The 13,173-nt window shown below is 52.8% G+C and overlaps 1 protein-coding gene and 1 pseudogene across 1 annotated transcript; one reads left to right on the top strand and one right to left on the bottom strand.

Moving 5' to 3' along the window:
• Positions 1-735: 735 nt before the first annotated feature.
• On the top strand, positions 736-4,887 carry LOC119092042 (proteasome maturation protein-like). Its single transcript, XM_037214997.1, has 3 exons — positions 736-819; positions 3,918-4,206; positions 4,490-4,887. The coding sequence occupies exons 2-3, from the start codon at positions 3,918-3,920 to the stop codon at positions 4,576-4,578; spliced, it is 378 nt and encodes a 125-aa protein (XP_037070892.1). The 5' UTR covers positions 736-819; the 3' UTR covers positions 4,579-4,887.
• A 1,432-nt stretch (positions 4,888-6,319) lies between these two features.
• Positions 6,320-11,537, bottom strand: LOC119092576 (N(4)-(Beta-N-acetylglucosaminyl)-L-asparaginase-like; annotated as a pseudogene).
• Positions 11,538-13,173: the final 1,636 nt, after the last annotated feature.

Genomic DNA, 13,173 nt, shown 5'->3' with positions numbered 1-13,173 from the left:
AAACTTTGGAGTACCCGGTGTTATATTGCCCTGGGTCAAATCGGATTTTGACTGCGACGAAATCGGCTGGCATTCTAGAGTTCTGTGAACAGAAATGTCTCGAAAACAATTCTCCATACCGCTGCAATCCCGTCCGCTTCTCTCTAGATCGAGATGATCGTATTTCGCACGGTACCTCACAGGTACCAATTTCTGCGAGACGAAATCAAGGACGGATCCAGGGGCGGGGGGGCAACATTTGTCTAGGGCCTTGGGCAACCAAGCCATGCTTCATTATGATGGTCAACGTCCTTCGAAAAATGGCATTTCTAGAGCCTAGACCTCGAAGACAGCGAAGTAATTTCAGTCAAGGGCAGTGTGTTTAGGAACATTTGTACTAAAGCAAGCGGAAGGTGCACCACGCGAGGAATTCAGCATGATGTAGCGCAAAGTGCAACGATTTCGTAGATCTTGATGGTTTTCAGTACTCAGTTCAAACGGCTTCGTCCCTGGTTGAAAAAGCTGAGCCCAATGAGCTTAACTAGCCATAAGTCATTCTCGTAGAAAGCAGATTATAACTCATGTGTAAAGTTTTGCAAAAAAATTGTCTGATCAATAGACCTGAAACATGTTTTTGTTGTTGCGGTAAAGTTTTTGGTAAATTTAACCAACATATAGTATTTTTTGCTCATGGTTTGGTGTACATTACAGCCAGCCTCAAAAACCTTCAACTCATTCAGGTCAAGCTCATCGTGTGGGGTTCGTTCGGGCTATCGGTGTTCCCTGGTTGGAGTTCCGGAGTTGCCCGGGTGAAACCGTTCCAAAAATTTATTAATAAAGGTGAGTAAGCGCTACGTTGCAGGAGAGGCAATCAGAACCAGGCCAGTATGCTCAATTCAATTAACTTTGAGATGCAAGTATTGCTCGCGCCGTTGTCCCGGTCAATGATAATGATAATGTTACAACGTCTCGACATAGTAGGTTAACCTAAGTACGTTATGTTTTGATGGGCCATTGCACATAAATCGGCTTCTTTAAGGTAGCAAATGTAAATAATCATTCAATCGATACATCTACACCCTTACCTTCAAGCTTTAATATTACCAGTAGGGAACTTCCGAGCTCTCCAGAGACGAAACACTTTGGCACCATTGATATAAGATAGTCAACTTGCAGTTCCTCTGAGAATACAGCCTTTTAAAGAAAATATGAAATGACACCAGAATGTATCCTAACCTTACCTAACCTAGCCTAAGCTAGTGATCTGACCTAACCTAGCCTAACCTAGCTTAGCTTAACTTAACTTAGCCCAACTTAATCTAATCTAACCTAACCTAGCATGACACAACATAACCCAATAATATAACCTAAACTAACCTATCCTAACCCAACCCAACCATGCTATTGTCAGCTGACAACTCCCCCAATCAATCCCCTGCAAAACCATGTCCTGTCAGTATTAGTGCTATTAGTGTGGCATGATCCATGACTGACCTCTGTCATTGTTGTTGTGATTTTTATATTTGGAGGGTAAGGTGATTAGATTTCCATGAAATGTTCTTGCTTCATGACTATTTATGGGGTCTGATTCTTAAGAATATCCATTGGGGAATGGTGTGATATTGTTGTGTCATGCACCAATGTGTACCATGACCTAGGTACTGGATGTTGGCTGTGGCTGCCTAAACATCATCCCAAATATTTTGTGCAATATTGTTTTTAGCTCTCCAGTTACACTTTGTGATGTTGCTAACCAATTATGGGTCAGGGTGTGCTTTCCTACCTAATGTTCAAACAAATCATTGTACACCATTCGCCGTGTTTAAGGCAGGACATATCGTAAATAATCACAAAACAGGTAGATTCATGCTCTTACCTTCAAATTTTTCTAATTACGATGGCGAGCTCCCGAGCGCCCCACACACACAGCACCCGCGACATCAGCGCCATTACTGCGCACTGTCACAACATTACTGCGCATCAAGCAGCATCAAGAACCATAAAAATGTATGGACCAAGGTAACAAGAATCCATGAAATTTGATCTGATAGGTTAGGTTAGGTTGGGTTAGGTTAGGCTAATTTAGGATATGCTCTGCACTATTTTGGCCTGTGTTTCATGAACGTACCTAAACTTGATAGAAACGATTTTGGTTGCTTTATCATTGCTACCTTGGTCCCGTACATTTTTTATGGTTCTTGATAAGCAGAAATATTGTGCTTACGCAACAACGCAGAAACGGCGCTTGGGAGTAGAGGCGGTGCGGTGCGGTGCGTGCGGCGCTCGGGAGCTCGCTATCGTATTTATTAAAATTCGAGGGCAGGAGCATGATTCTACCTGTTTTGAAATTATTTACGATATGTTCCGCCTTAAACACGACGAATGGTTTACCTTGGTTCCGTACATTTTGTAGAGTTCTTGGTAAGCAGAAATATTGTATTTACGCAACGGCAACGCAGAAACGGCGCTGGGGAGTCCAGGCGGTGCGGTTCGCGCGGCTCTCGGGAGCCCGCCATCGAAGTTATTGAAATTCGAAGGTAGGAGCATGATTCTACCTGTTTTGAGATTACTTCCGATATGTGCCGCTTTAAACACGCGAATGGTGTGCAATGAGTTTTTCTAACGTCAGGTAGGAAAGTACACCTACACCCAATTATGTATGTGTGTGGCCTGTGGGATCTCAGAAATTGGTGTATTATTATATAATTGTCATGGAGGGATCATGGCCAGCTCACCAAGAGAACATGTTATGCAGTGTTTTTTTGCGATGTTCTAGAATGTGTAGTTGCATTGTGCTGGTATCCTTTACTGTGCCATACAATCAGAATATCCGCTCCATGCCGTGCCATATCCTTTGCCACGTGTCAAAGTTGTGTGGGTTGTGTTGTGCCTTGCCAAAGTTGTGTGACCGCAGGCAACCTGTTATCAAAATTGTGAACTGCGTAATTCAAAAGTTTTTGCACCTCTGCCAATGGAATGAGTCATGCATGCAGTTAAGACTAAGTTCACATCTTTTATATTTTGTATTGATTGTTTTAGGCTGCTTGTCTATCATCATTGGGCACTGCCCACTGGACAGTCAATAGCAAAATGCATGTATGCATCATTCCTGAGCATTAGTGAGGTACTTTTGAAGCCTGCATGCAGTTTGGGGAAGATTCAAATGTCTGTATATTAGGGAGCATATAGGTTTGGCTTAAAAATCAATTATGCATGCATGACAAAGGCTGGATGATAAGCAGGGTGCTGGTAGTGCAGTGGTGGACGCATCTGCATTAACCGCTGCACGCCTGGGAAACCAGGTGCCCACCCTTCCTGCCAGGGTGAGAGGCAGGCAACGCCATATAGCCTCAGTAGCTGAGTGCGTTGTGAAAAGCCTCAATGACACACACCCACATGCTGGAAGATAAGCTGGTGCCAAAATGCCAATGACCTGGTTTGTTAGCATTATTTATATTGGTGGGTGGCTTATATGCTGGTGCATATCCACAGCTTAATTTTGTTTCTCCCAATAAGTGCTGTAGATTTTGTGCCTGGTTCTCAGCCTTGGGATCCAATGCTAAAATTCCAGGTTTGCTTTTAGCATTCAACAACTATACAGAGCAACAGGCAAACCATACGGCTTAACATAAGTGCATAACATAAGTGCATAACATAGGTGGAAGCTATAAATCTTGTAGGGTGCTCCCACCTATGTCATTGTTTTCATTATTGCTCTGTTATGCCAGAAGTGGGATTGACAGGCAGCCCCTGAATTACATCTGTATCTGACCACACATTTCTTCAAAATCTTAAATGTCACACATAAGGGCTCAAAATGACCATGGTGGTTTGTGTGCTCTTGACCCCAATAATCACCATTGTCACGCAAAGTCAGACATCAGAGCACCCTGCTGTGGAATAAGATTACTGAGTGGCTGGTGCACCCACTGCGGCAGATGTCAGAGAGGCGTGAGTATGGCGCTGCCGCCGACCGACTGACGCTGGGATTGGACGCCGGCCGGCCGCAGCTTGGCGCCCAGGTGCACCCGGCGCAGGCGTCCGTGGCGCGCAGCCAGCGGCTGGAGGCCGAGCTGCGCGGCGACTGGCTGCGCCGCGTGCAGGGCGTGCACGCGCCACTCCGCCAGCAGGCCGAGCTGCGCGCCGCCGGCCGCGTCGGCCGCCTGCCGTTCATGCGCTCCTCGAACCTGATGGCCGATACGCTGACCGGCCGCGACGAGACGCTCGGTGAGCACCACCTGACCTGGCCCCGCGCCGCGGGTGAAGTGGCACTGGCCTGCGGTTCAACGGCACACGGACGGGGTGAACTGTTGATGTAGCTTCCGTGGTTGTTTACGCCGTCGATGCGCGTAGAAAGCGTAGCTTGTGACCGGTTCGTATAGCGGCAGTGCTTTGATGCACGCTGGGGTTCCTTCCCAATGTTCACGACCGTCACGACCTGGGGCCGTATGTGTACCTTATGTTGTCTGATCTAATAGTTATGTTCAATGGCCGATGTCTCTGTTTGCAGACTTCAGCGACTACCTCGGCGCCGTAGAGGGCTCCGAAGTGATGGGACTCCCGCACGCCGTGGTGGAGAAGCAGCTGGGTCTACTGTGACGCGACCGGGATCGGCCCCTCCAGTGACAGTGCTGTACACAAGTCGAGCTGGCTTGCCTCGGTCGGTCCGAGCGGACACGCTGCGCGTATGCTGCGACATGAGATCTGCGCATGTGATGCCGTCTGTCGATGATCGCTTGGGTCGCAGGCCAATGCAGGCGAAACACTCTCGTCATACACATCGTCTTCAGCCCAGCCAGCGTGTTTTGCCTGATGCCGCGGGCCGGGCGTTGGTTCGATCAGTAACACATGGGGAGCAGGCTGTGCTACTGGGATGGTGACGTGTGCTATTGATGAGATACCAATACCAACTAGCCAAGTGTAGCAGATCCATATCCAAACCCACAGGTAGCACCTGATGTCAGGCCTTTCCTCCGCCTAACAGTTGGGAGCCAATTCTCTAGGAAATCCGTACGGATGTTGCAGTTTATCATTCAATGTACCCGTAACACGTACTATCGTTTCCGAGCATCATCTGGGCATGGCTGCCCGAGAAACGGCGCTTCGTATCAACATCCATTTTCCAGTTGACCTACCTACGTCGACATACGAATTTCACTGGAGCATTAAACAAAGCAAGACACATTGCTGTCCTGAAATGTCAAGGTCTGAGCATAGTCTTACTTGAAACATTGTTCCGCATGGGAAAAGAATAGTACTGAAAGACACTGCATCATTCAGTAGTTTGGGCACTACTGAGTTCCAATTACCCAGCAGAAGAAACGGGGTTACATGTTTCCCACGTTTCACATGATGGTCATAAGATGCAACACACACACACACGCACGCACGCACGCACGCACGCACGCACGCATCGCACGCACGCACGGCACGGGCCAACACCGCACGCACGCACGCACGCACGCACGCCACGCACCACGCACGCACGCACGCACGCACGCAAACACACACACCAACACAACACACACACACACACACACAACACACAACACATCAGCGAAACCGCCCACTTTCCGTATGGTCATTTGCGTTCTGGCAGCGAGCATCGCGGCCACCGCTAGGTGATACTTCCCGTACTAATCGATAACTAGAAGGACGGTACTTTTTGTATACTTCTGTTGAGCAATGGTCAAGGAAGGATCACAAGGGACACGAGCAAAGTGGCCCGTCACCCATCTGACCGGCCGCACGCGCGGGCAACGCACCAGCGGCCGCGCGGGCCATTGGTTCCAACAGTGGGCGGGCAGTCATGACAAGTACACTCGGACGCTTGATAGGCCAGCGCCCGCCTGCGTGCCAAGCGCGTGAACTGAAATCGAATGAAGAGTTAGCAGGTCGGTTCACGATGCAGCAAATGTTAACGTATTGTATGCCACATTTCATGCCCGCAGTTACAATTGTCTGCTGAAATGCAGCATATAGCGAGTTTGGTAAGGAACATTCAAGAAAAAAACTGTGCTGTAACAAATAAATCGACCCTGATTCAACACCCCGCACAAGGGACCCGCTGGCAGACTGGATTACCAGAGTCTTGCGAACGGACTCGCCCAGATGCTGAAAGCCTCAGACACAGACGGAGCCTACTGTCGCGGCCGTCCGCGAGCAGGCCCTAACCACAAGCCAGGGTGCCACGTGACCAAACTGGTGCTCGTCAACCAGCCTCAACCCGCATCGCCGACCTCGCTAGAATCGGGCCATCACGTGACCAGGGGTAAGTAGCGGCGGACGCAGTGAGCCGTAAAGGAGGGTCTGACATCCACACAGAGTGCCAGTCGGCGCCTTACTGGCAGCTCACACGCACCACGCGCGCGTCAGCCCGCCCGCCTTCGGCCACGCTGTACGGGAAGCTCTCCAGTCCGTGACAGGCGGCACCGTGCTCTCCGGTTCGCGCCACGGCCACCAGCGCGCCGACGAAGTCCGGGTGGCGCGCCACAATGCGCGCCATGGCGGCGCGGCAGGCGTCGGTCGGCGCCGCGCCCGCGCGCATTGCCTCCCACCGCCACCAGGCCTCGGCAGGAAGCGCATCATGACGTCACCGTCCGCCGGTGGCCACGGCGCCGCCCACTTCGCCGTCCACGTACGCGCCGGCGCCGGGCACTGGGACTGTCTCCCACGCGGCTGGCGGAAGGAGGGAGGCGGGTCAGCGGAGAACGACCACGGCTCTCGAGTGGGAGGGGGCAGCAGGGGACGGCCACGGCTATGGAGTGCGGGGTGGTCAGCGGAGAACGGCCACGGTTCTCGAGTGGCAGGGGGCATCAGAGGACGGCCACGGCTATGGAGTGGGAGGGGGAAGGGCATCAGAGGACGGGCCACGGCTATGGAAGTGGGAGGGGGGAAGGGCATCAGAGGACGGCCACGGGCTATGGAGTGCTGGGGGGGTTTGGTCAGCGGAGAACGGCCCACGGTCTCAGGAGTGGGAGGGGGCAATCAGAGGACGGCCACGGGCTGTGATGTGCGGGGGGTGGTCAGCGAGAGAACGGTCCACGGCTCTCGGGTGGGAGGGGCGGGGGGGTGCGAGGGGCAGCGGAGGACGCGCCACCACGGCAATGGAGTTACGGGGGGGAGGTCAGCAGAGGGCGGCCACGGCTCTCCCGTGGAGGGGCGGGGGCAGCGGAGGACGGCCACGGCTATGGCGAGTACGGGGAGGGATGGTCAGCGGAGAACGGTCACGGCTCTCGAGTGGGAGAGGGTCGGGGGGGGGGGGCAGCGGAGGACCGGCCACGGCTTTATGAGTGCGGGGGTGGTCAGCGGAGAACGGTCTTCCGGCTCTCGGGTGGGAGGGGGGGGGGGGGGCAGCGGAGACAGTCCACGGCTATGGAGTGCGGGGGGGGTCAGAGAGGGCGGTCACGGCTCTCGGTGGGAGGGGCGGGGGGCAGCGGAGGACGGCCACGGCTTGGAGTGCGGGGGGGGGGTCAGCAGACGGCCACGGCTCTCGAGTGGGAGGGGCGGGGGGCAGCGGAGGACGGTCACGGCTATGGAGTGCGGGGGGTGGTCAGCGGAGAACGGTCACGGCTCTCGTGGGAGGGGCGGGGGGGCAGCGGAGGAAGGCCACGGCTGTGGAGTGCGGGGGGGGGGAGGCAGAGAGGCGGCCACGGCTCTCGAGTGGGAGGGGCGGGGGCAGCGGAGGACGGCCGTGGGCTATAGTATAAACGAGATCATACAAGTTTGTTTAGCGGGTATAAAGCCAGGCAGCCCTCGTGAGCCGGGAGCCCGCTCTGCGCCCTCTCGTTACCCGGGTATCTTGTGGATAGCTCCGTTGGTGCTGGTGCCGGCGGCCATCTGGCCACGGCCGTCGATGGCCACCATGCCGATGGTGTCGTGGCTGGCCGGGCCCGCCAGGACGGCTCGTGCTGCTGTGGCGCTGCCCGGCCGCGGCGGGTACGGGCCGCACGAGGTCCGATGGGTCAGGCTCCACATTCTGAAGCGGAGGTATGCGTCCTTGCGACGGCGCGGAACGGCGACCAAAAAGACACTGATCCAACGTTGCGCTTTGATGAACCGTGTAGGACTCGCAACTTGCGCCTTTCAAACACTGGAGAACCTTTACTCCAAAGGATCGCATTGCCACTCAAAAACGCACTAGCCATAATCGGTTTCTGTTACAGTCGATTTTGCCCTGAAGACCAGCTCCAGTGTCCACACACAGCTCATACCGTCCAAAAGTTGGGCTGGCAGCTTCTCCGTTTCCAGTCCTCGTACAGTTGGCGCGAGTGTTTAGTCTCGAGGCTCTCCTCATGGAAGCCCATCTGGACGGCGAACTGGGTGGCCAGCTCGCCGACCAGCAGCGTGTGGCGCGTGTGCTCGAGGACGGCGCGCGCCACTGACGCCGCGCTCTTGACGCGCCGTAGGCAGCCCACGGCCCCCACCTTCATCGCTCGGCCCTGGCAGCAGCGGGTTCTGTTGTGACTGACCGCGCTGTCCCATGAGGCGCCGCGTGCGATACACAGGGTACACCATTGGCCTGCTGTGTGCAGGAAGAAGGGGGGGGGGGGGGTGCCGTAGCTCGGTACAGACAGCGGACGATACAAATGTGGTGGATCCTGTCATTTTGAGGGCCGGGTTGTTCCAGAGGAAAACATGCAAAATTCACTTAAGCTGGCTGGCTGAACACCATTAAAATCAATCACGAACTTGATTCCCAGCTTATGTACGGCTAGCTGGCCAGTTGATGTGATCAGCTGATAGCTGATGACTATTCAGTTTGCTTTGACTTTTATGAAAGAGTACAAATATCCTAGCATTCGACACGCATGAGGACATGATGGACAAGTATTACGTTACGAATTCAATAACCAACGGAAATAACACGCATGACGTCGGCGGCACGCATAATTTTGTTCAACAATTAAGCGCACAAATTTATCGGCGCATATCTGACTGCTGCTCTAAGGCTAAGGGGCCACGGGAAAACCGTCACCCTGTGGTCTCGGGATTCTCGGTACGCGAAGTAATTTAGTTGGGCCCGTAGTACAAGAGCAGGCTGGATCGCCTCGGCGCTCGCAAGCACGACGTGGTGCTTTCGGCAACATAATAAGGTCCTACTGAATTCATCAGAAGAGCCCACGACCAATGCGAGAGCGAGATCCTGGAGCGAGATCAGGAATGTTCCGGCAGATTGGGATTTAGGTCCGCGGCGGTGGTGGTGTAACTGTTACGGCGCTCTGCTCTTGGCCTGTCGGTCTGGGGTTCGGGCCCCGGTCACGTCAAATAAATGGGCTCCGTCAGCAGCGCAGTGTCGTCAGAACAAGCGAGAAGAACCCAAGACCAGTATAGAGGGTCCCCTAAACGATCGGGAGTACACCGGCAGGCTAACATAAAGGGCCTTGGCCAGAGCCCAGGGCCCTCTCAGCAAAGGGAGTAAATGACCCAGGTCTATTGTACATGAATTAAGGGAAAGAGCCTTAGGTCAATGTAGAGGATCCCTGATTATTGAGTGCCTCGGCGCGTTACGTTCATATGAACCACCAGCAACAGCACAGGGCCCTCCAAACAAGCGGAGAGAACCCGATACCAATATGGAGGAACCTTCAGCAACCGAGTGTGCCCCGGCTATGGGGCCCGGGAAATTGTATAAAGCCTTTCGGGCGCATTGCGAAGAATCCGTGGAGGGCCCTTGATTGATTAAGAGTGCCCAGGCATGCTACCGGATAGTGGCAGATGTAGAACCCTACTGTGCCCAGACTCTACATTCAAATAGGAAGTACTCAAGACCTGATGTGTAGGGCCTCCACACAACCGAGTGTGCCCGAGCAGGTTTACACATGGGGGTCCCCGACAAGAGGAAAGGCCCTCCACTCAAATAGGACGCTCCCAAGACCCAACGTGGAGTGCGCCCCCAGCGGATTGACAGATGGGGTCCAGTCAAAAGCAAGGGGCCCTCAAAAACCAATGGGAAGTGCCAAAGACCGAGTGTGATGGACCCCGAACGATCGAGTGTGCCCGAACAGGCTAAAAGATGGGGCCCCCAGCAAGACTATAGAGCCCTCCACAAGTGACAGGAGAATTGGAAGGGCCTCAACAAATGTAGAGGGCCGCATAACACGTGATTTATTCAGTTATTGGCTATAAAATTTCGACAGAATTGATCTGGCGGTAGCTTCTGGTTTCTGTTCCGCTTATAGAAGGTAAAAATGAAGAAAGTAACAAAGAAATCCTGCCTTCATCAATGAATGGGATATATCCAACGATTTTGTTGTGGAGGGGGGGGGGGCTGGCTGTCACTATCAGGAGGCCTTTTGTCAACCCTGTGCCCCCCCCCCCCCGCCACCACCCCCACCTCCTTGCCAAAGGTTTGGCCCTTGCCCCTAGCCGCAGCTGATGGTTAATCATGCATCACTGCACCCGGCTTTGGTGAGGCGTGGGTACCGTGGACCCGCTGCTACCGCACCGCGCGACACCTAACGCCGGACCGGACGCGGTCGGCGCACCACACCCGCTCACGTCCGCCTGCGCCACCCGTCCATGATCATGGCATCCAGCGTGGTCTCGCCGTTCTCGTCTGGGCTACCGCCGAAGCCGACCGTGCCGTCGCACTGCAGCTTCTCGCAGGTGGTACACCCGATCTCCACGGCATCCAGCGCCGAGCCCGCCGCCATCAGCACCTGCCAAGCTGCCGCAATGGATGGCAGTGATAGCCCCTGATGACTCAGGGTACACTGAATGACTGTTAAGTGGCCATGGCCCACGTTGGTCTGGTTGATCCCAGTGGGAGGTGCAGACTAGGAAGTAGTGTCAAGTGATGTGCCATTGGTGGCCACTTAGCAGGTTCAACAAGATAGCTGAATGATGAAATGAAAGTTTCACAAGTAGCACAAACACATGCCTGCATGCACATGGACACAAGCACACACATGCAGCACGCACGCATGCATGCACGCACGCACGCACGCACGCACGCACGCACGCACCACGCACACACACACACACACACACACACACACACCACACACAACACACACACACAACATAATACAGACACAAACACACATATATATATATATATATATATATATATATATATATATATATAGGCATGTGCACTCACCAAAAATATATGCCAATTGTTATATGTAAATACCATGTTTTCCCCTAAGTGATATTCTGAGCATTTAATGTGGTGCAATCACACCATGAGTGACCTTTAGCCACACTAGATGATGTCAAAAAGCATGAACCGTTGGGCTCCATTTAGAGTATCAAATTAACTGTAGCACACCTCTCTCAATCATACCTGTTTCAGTGGCATTGGTGAAACCCCCAGGTATTCACCACCAATGGTGCAGCCATTGTAGTTTGCAGCACAGATAGAACTGCTGGTAAGGTGAGCATGCACCACATTCTGTTAACAAAGAAATTATATGAGCACCATAGTTTTCACAGATTTTAAAGACACGGCAGTCCATTTTCGCACAGTAATGGGCAACTGTTTTTTACTAACCTGCCTTACCACTGCTAGATAACTAATACGCACATCAACCTGGAATCAGTCCACACCTATCTGATCACGGGTCCCCGGAATATTCCCCGGTCGACACACCCGCGTCAGTTTCACGCGCTGGACAAGCTACCAAAATGTTCGTAAATACTTTATGATACAAAACGCCGACTTGTGCTCGCCTTTGCTTTGTTTTTCTGGCCTTGCTTCTTTGACAATTTTAGCTTGTCATACCTCGCGAACCCCCCGGTGTCTCTGCATCTTGCTAAAATACAATGCTCTGTCTGACTTTAGACGATGGCTTTTCCCTACCTTCGTTGGTTTGACAAGTTGATTTGGTGTCAACCCGCGCATTATCAAGGGTCGCTCCAGCTCACTAAAATGCCAATACAGTTACTCTCTTGCGTCATGGTTGATTGTACAGGTTTCATTTCAATATAACGCCAATGTCACTGGAGTGCCTCAGGCGTGCATGACTTTCCATTAAACAAACCAGAGTCCAGCGGTTTCCGTGACCGTTTTATTGTCAACTCGGGACGTTGGATTGGACTTTTTGGTCGTGGAAGCACAGCTCTGTCGCGCGGGTGTCTCCTGCTACGCTATGAGACCGAAATTTCCCATTAGGTCAGGCGCGGAGCCGGCATGCATTTAAAAGTAGTTGCCACCAGTTTCGAGGGTCACGCATGCAACTTGGCTACACCGCTTCACGACCGATGTTGATAATTAATCCACCCAAACACGTTCCGTTATGCGAAACTTTATGCCCAGCCCCTGAATCCCCGCTATTAATGCATTGTCAATTGCTGCGATGCGTGCATACGCAGGGTACGTTTACCCGCATAGATGCCGCATATCACTCGTATTTCGTTTCGAAACGTCTGGGCGTGACAAGTAGCAATATTTGCTCGCTGGTGACGAGTGTCTGCCACTGAACGCATGCATACGGCGGCACACCCACCTTTTTCGAACATACTGAACGAAGAACTGCTCCGGTTTCCTAGAGTCAGGACACGCCGCCGGCGTCGCATCACGCATAGATGCTTCTATTTAAAGGAACATCATGACCCCATGCCGAGGACACTACTTGGTGACGCAAGGCCACCAGAAGATCGCTCTCCAGCTGCTGTCATCCCTTGTTTGCATCCTTCGGATTCCGCATTGGGCACGCTAATGTCATTAGCCATCTGCGCCACAGTGGTCATCCCGTTTAAATCAGGCACTGGATTTATTTACGGCCAGCATTTTGGGAACACCTTGATGGGTGGGAGAGCGTGACGGCAATTTCACGCACAATCCTTCCTGTCCGTGGCTGCAATGTAGTACATATATATATATATATATATATATATATATATATATATATATATATATATATCGGCAAATGTGTCCGACATCTTCATCGATGCACAGCGGTCTCTCGTTACCTCAGTTTGTAACAATCTACCGACCAAGCACAACATAAACATGGTTCTGTTGTCATTGGGGCTTTACAACACGCTCAGCTGATGAGGCTATCTGGCGTCGGCTGCCTCTCACACCGGCAGCAAGGGCGGGTGTCGCGGGGAATCTCACTCCGTATCTCTGGTTTCCTCAACGCGCAGTGGTTACCGCAAACGTGTCAAAACGATCACTGGCTGGTACATGACGAGCACAATCACATCCGCTCGTGGCCCTCTCCTGCACGCTGCCTGCCTGCCTAC

Source organism: Pollicipes pollicipes, unplaced genomic scaffold (assembly GCF_011947565.3).
Source record: "Pollicipes pollicipes isolate AB1234 unplaced genomic scaffold, Ppol_2.1 Scaffold_3447;HRSCAF=4054_pilon_pilon_pilon, whole genome shotgun sequence".
Taxonomy (NCBI): domain Eukaryota; kingdom Metazoa; phylum Arthropoda; class Thecostraca; order Pollicipedomorpha; family Pollicipedidae; genus Pollicipes; species Pollicipes pollicipes.
The sequence above is the reverse complement of the archived record's forward strand: the minus strand, read 5'-3'. Positions and strand labels throughout refer to the sequence as shown.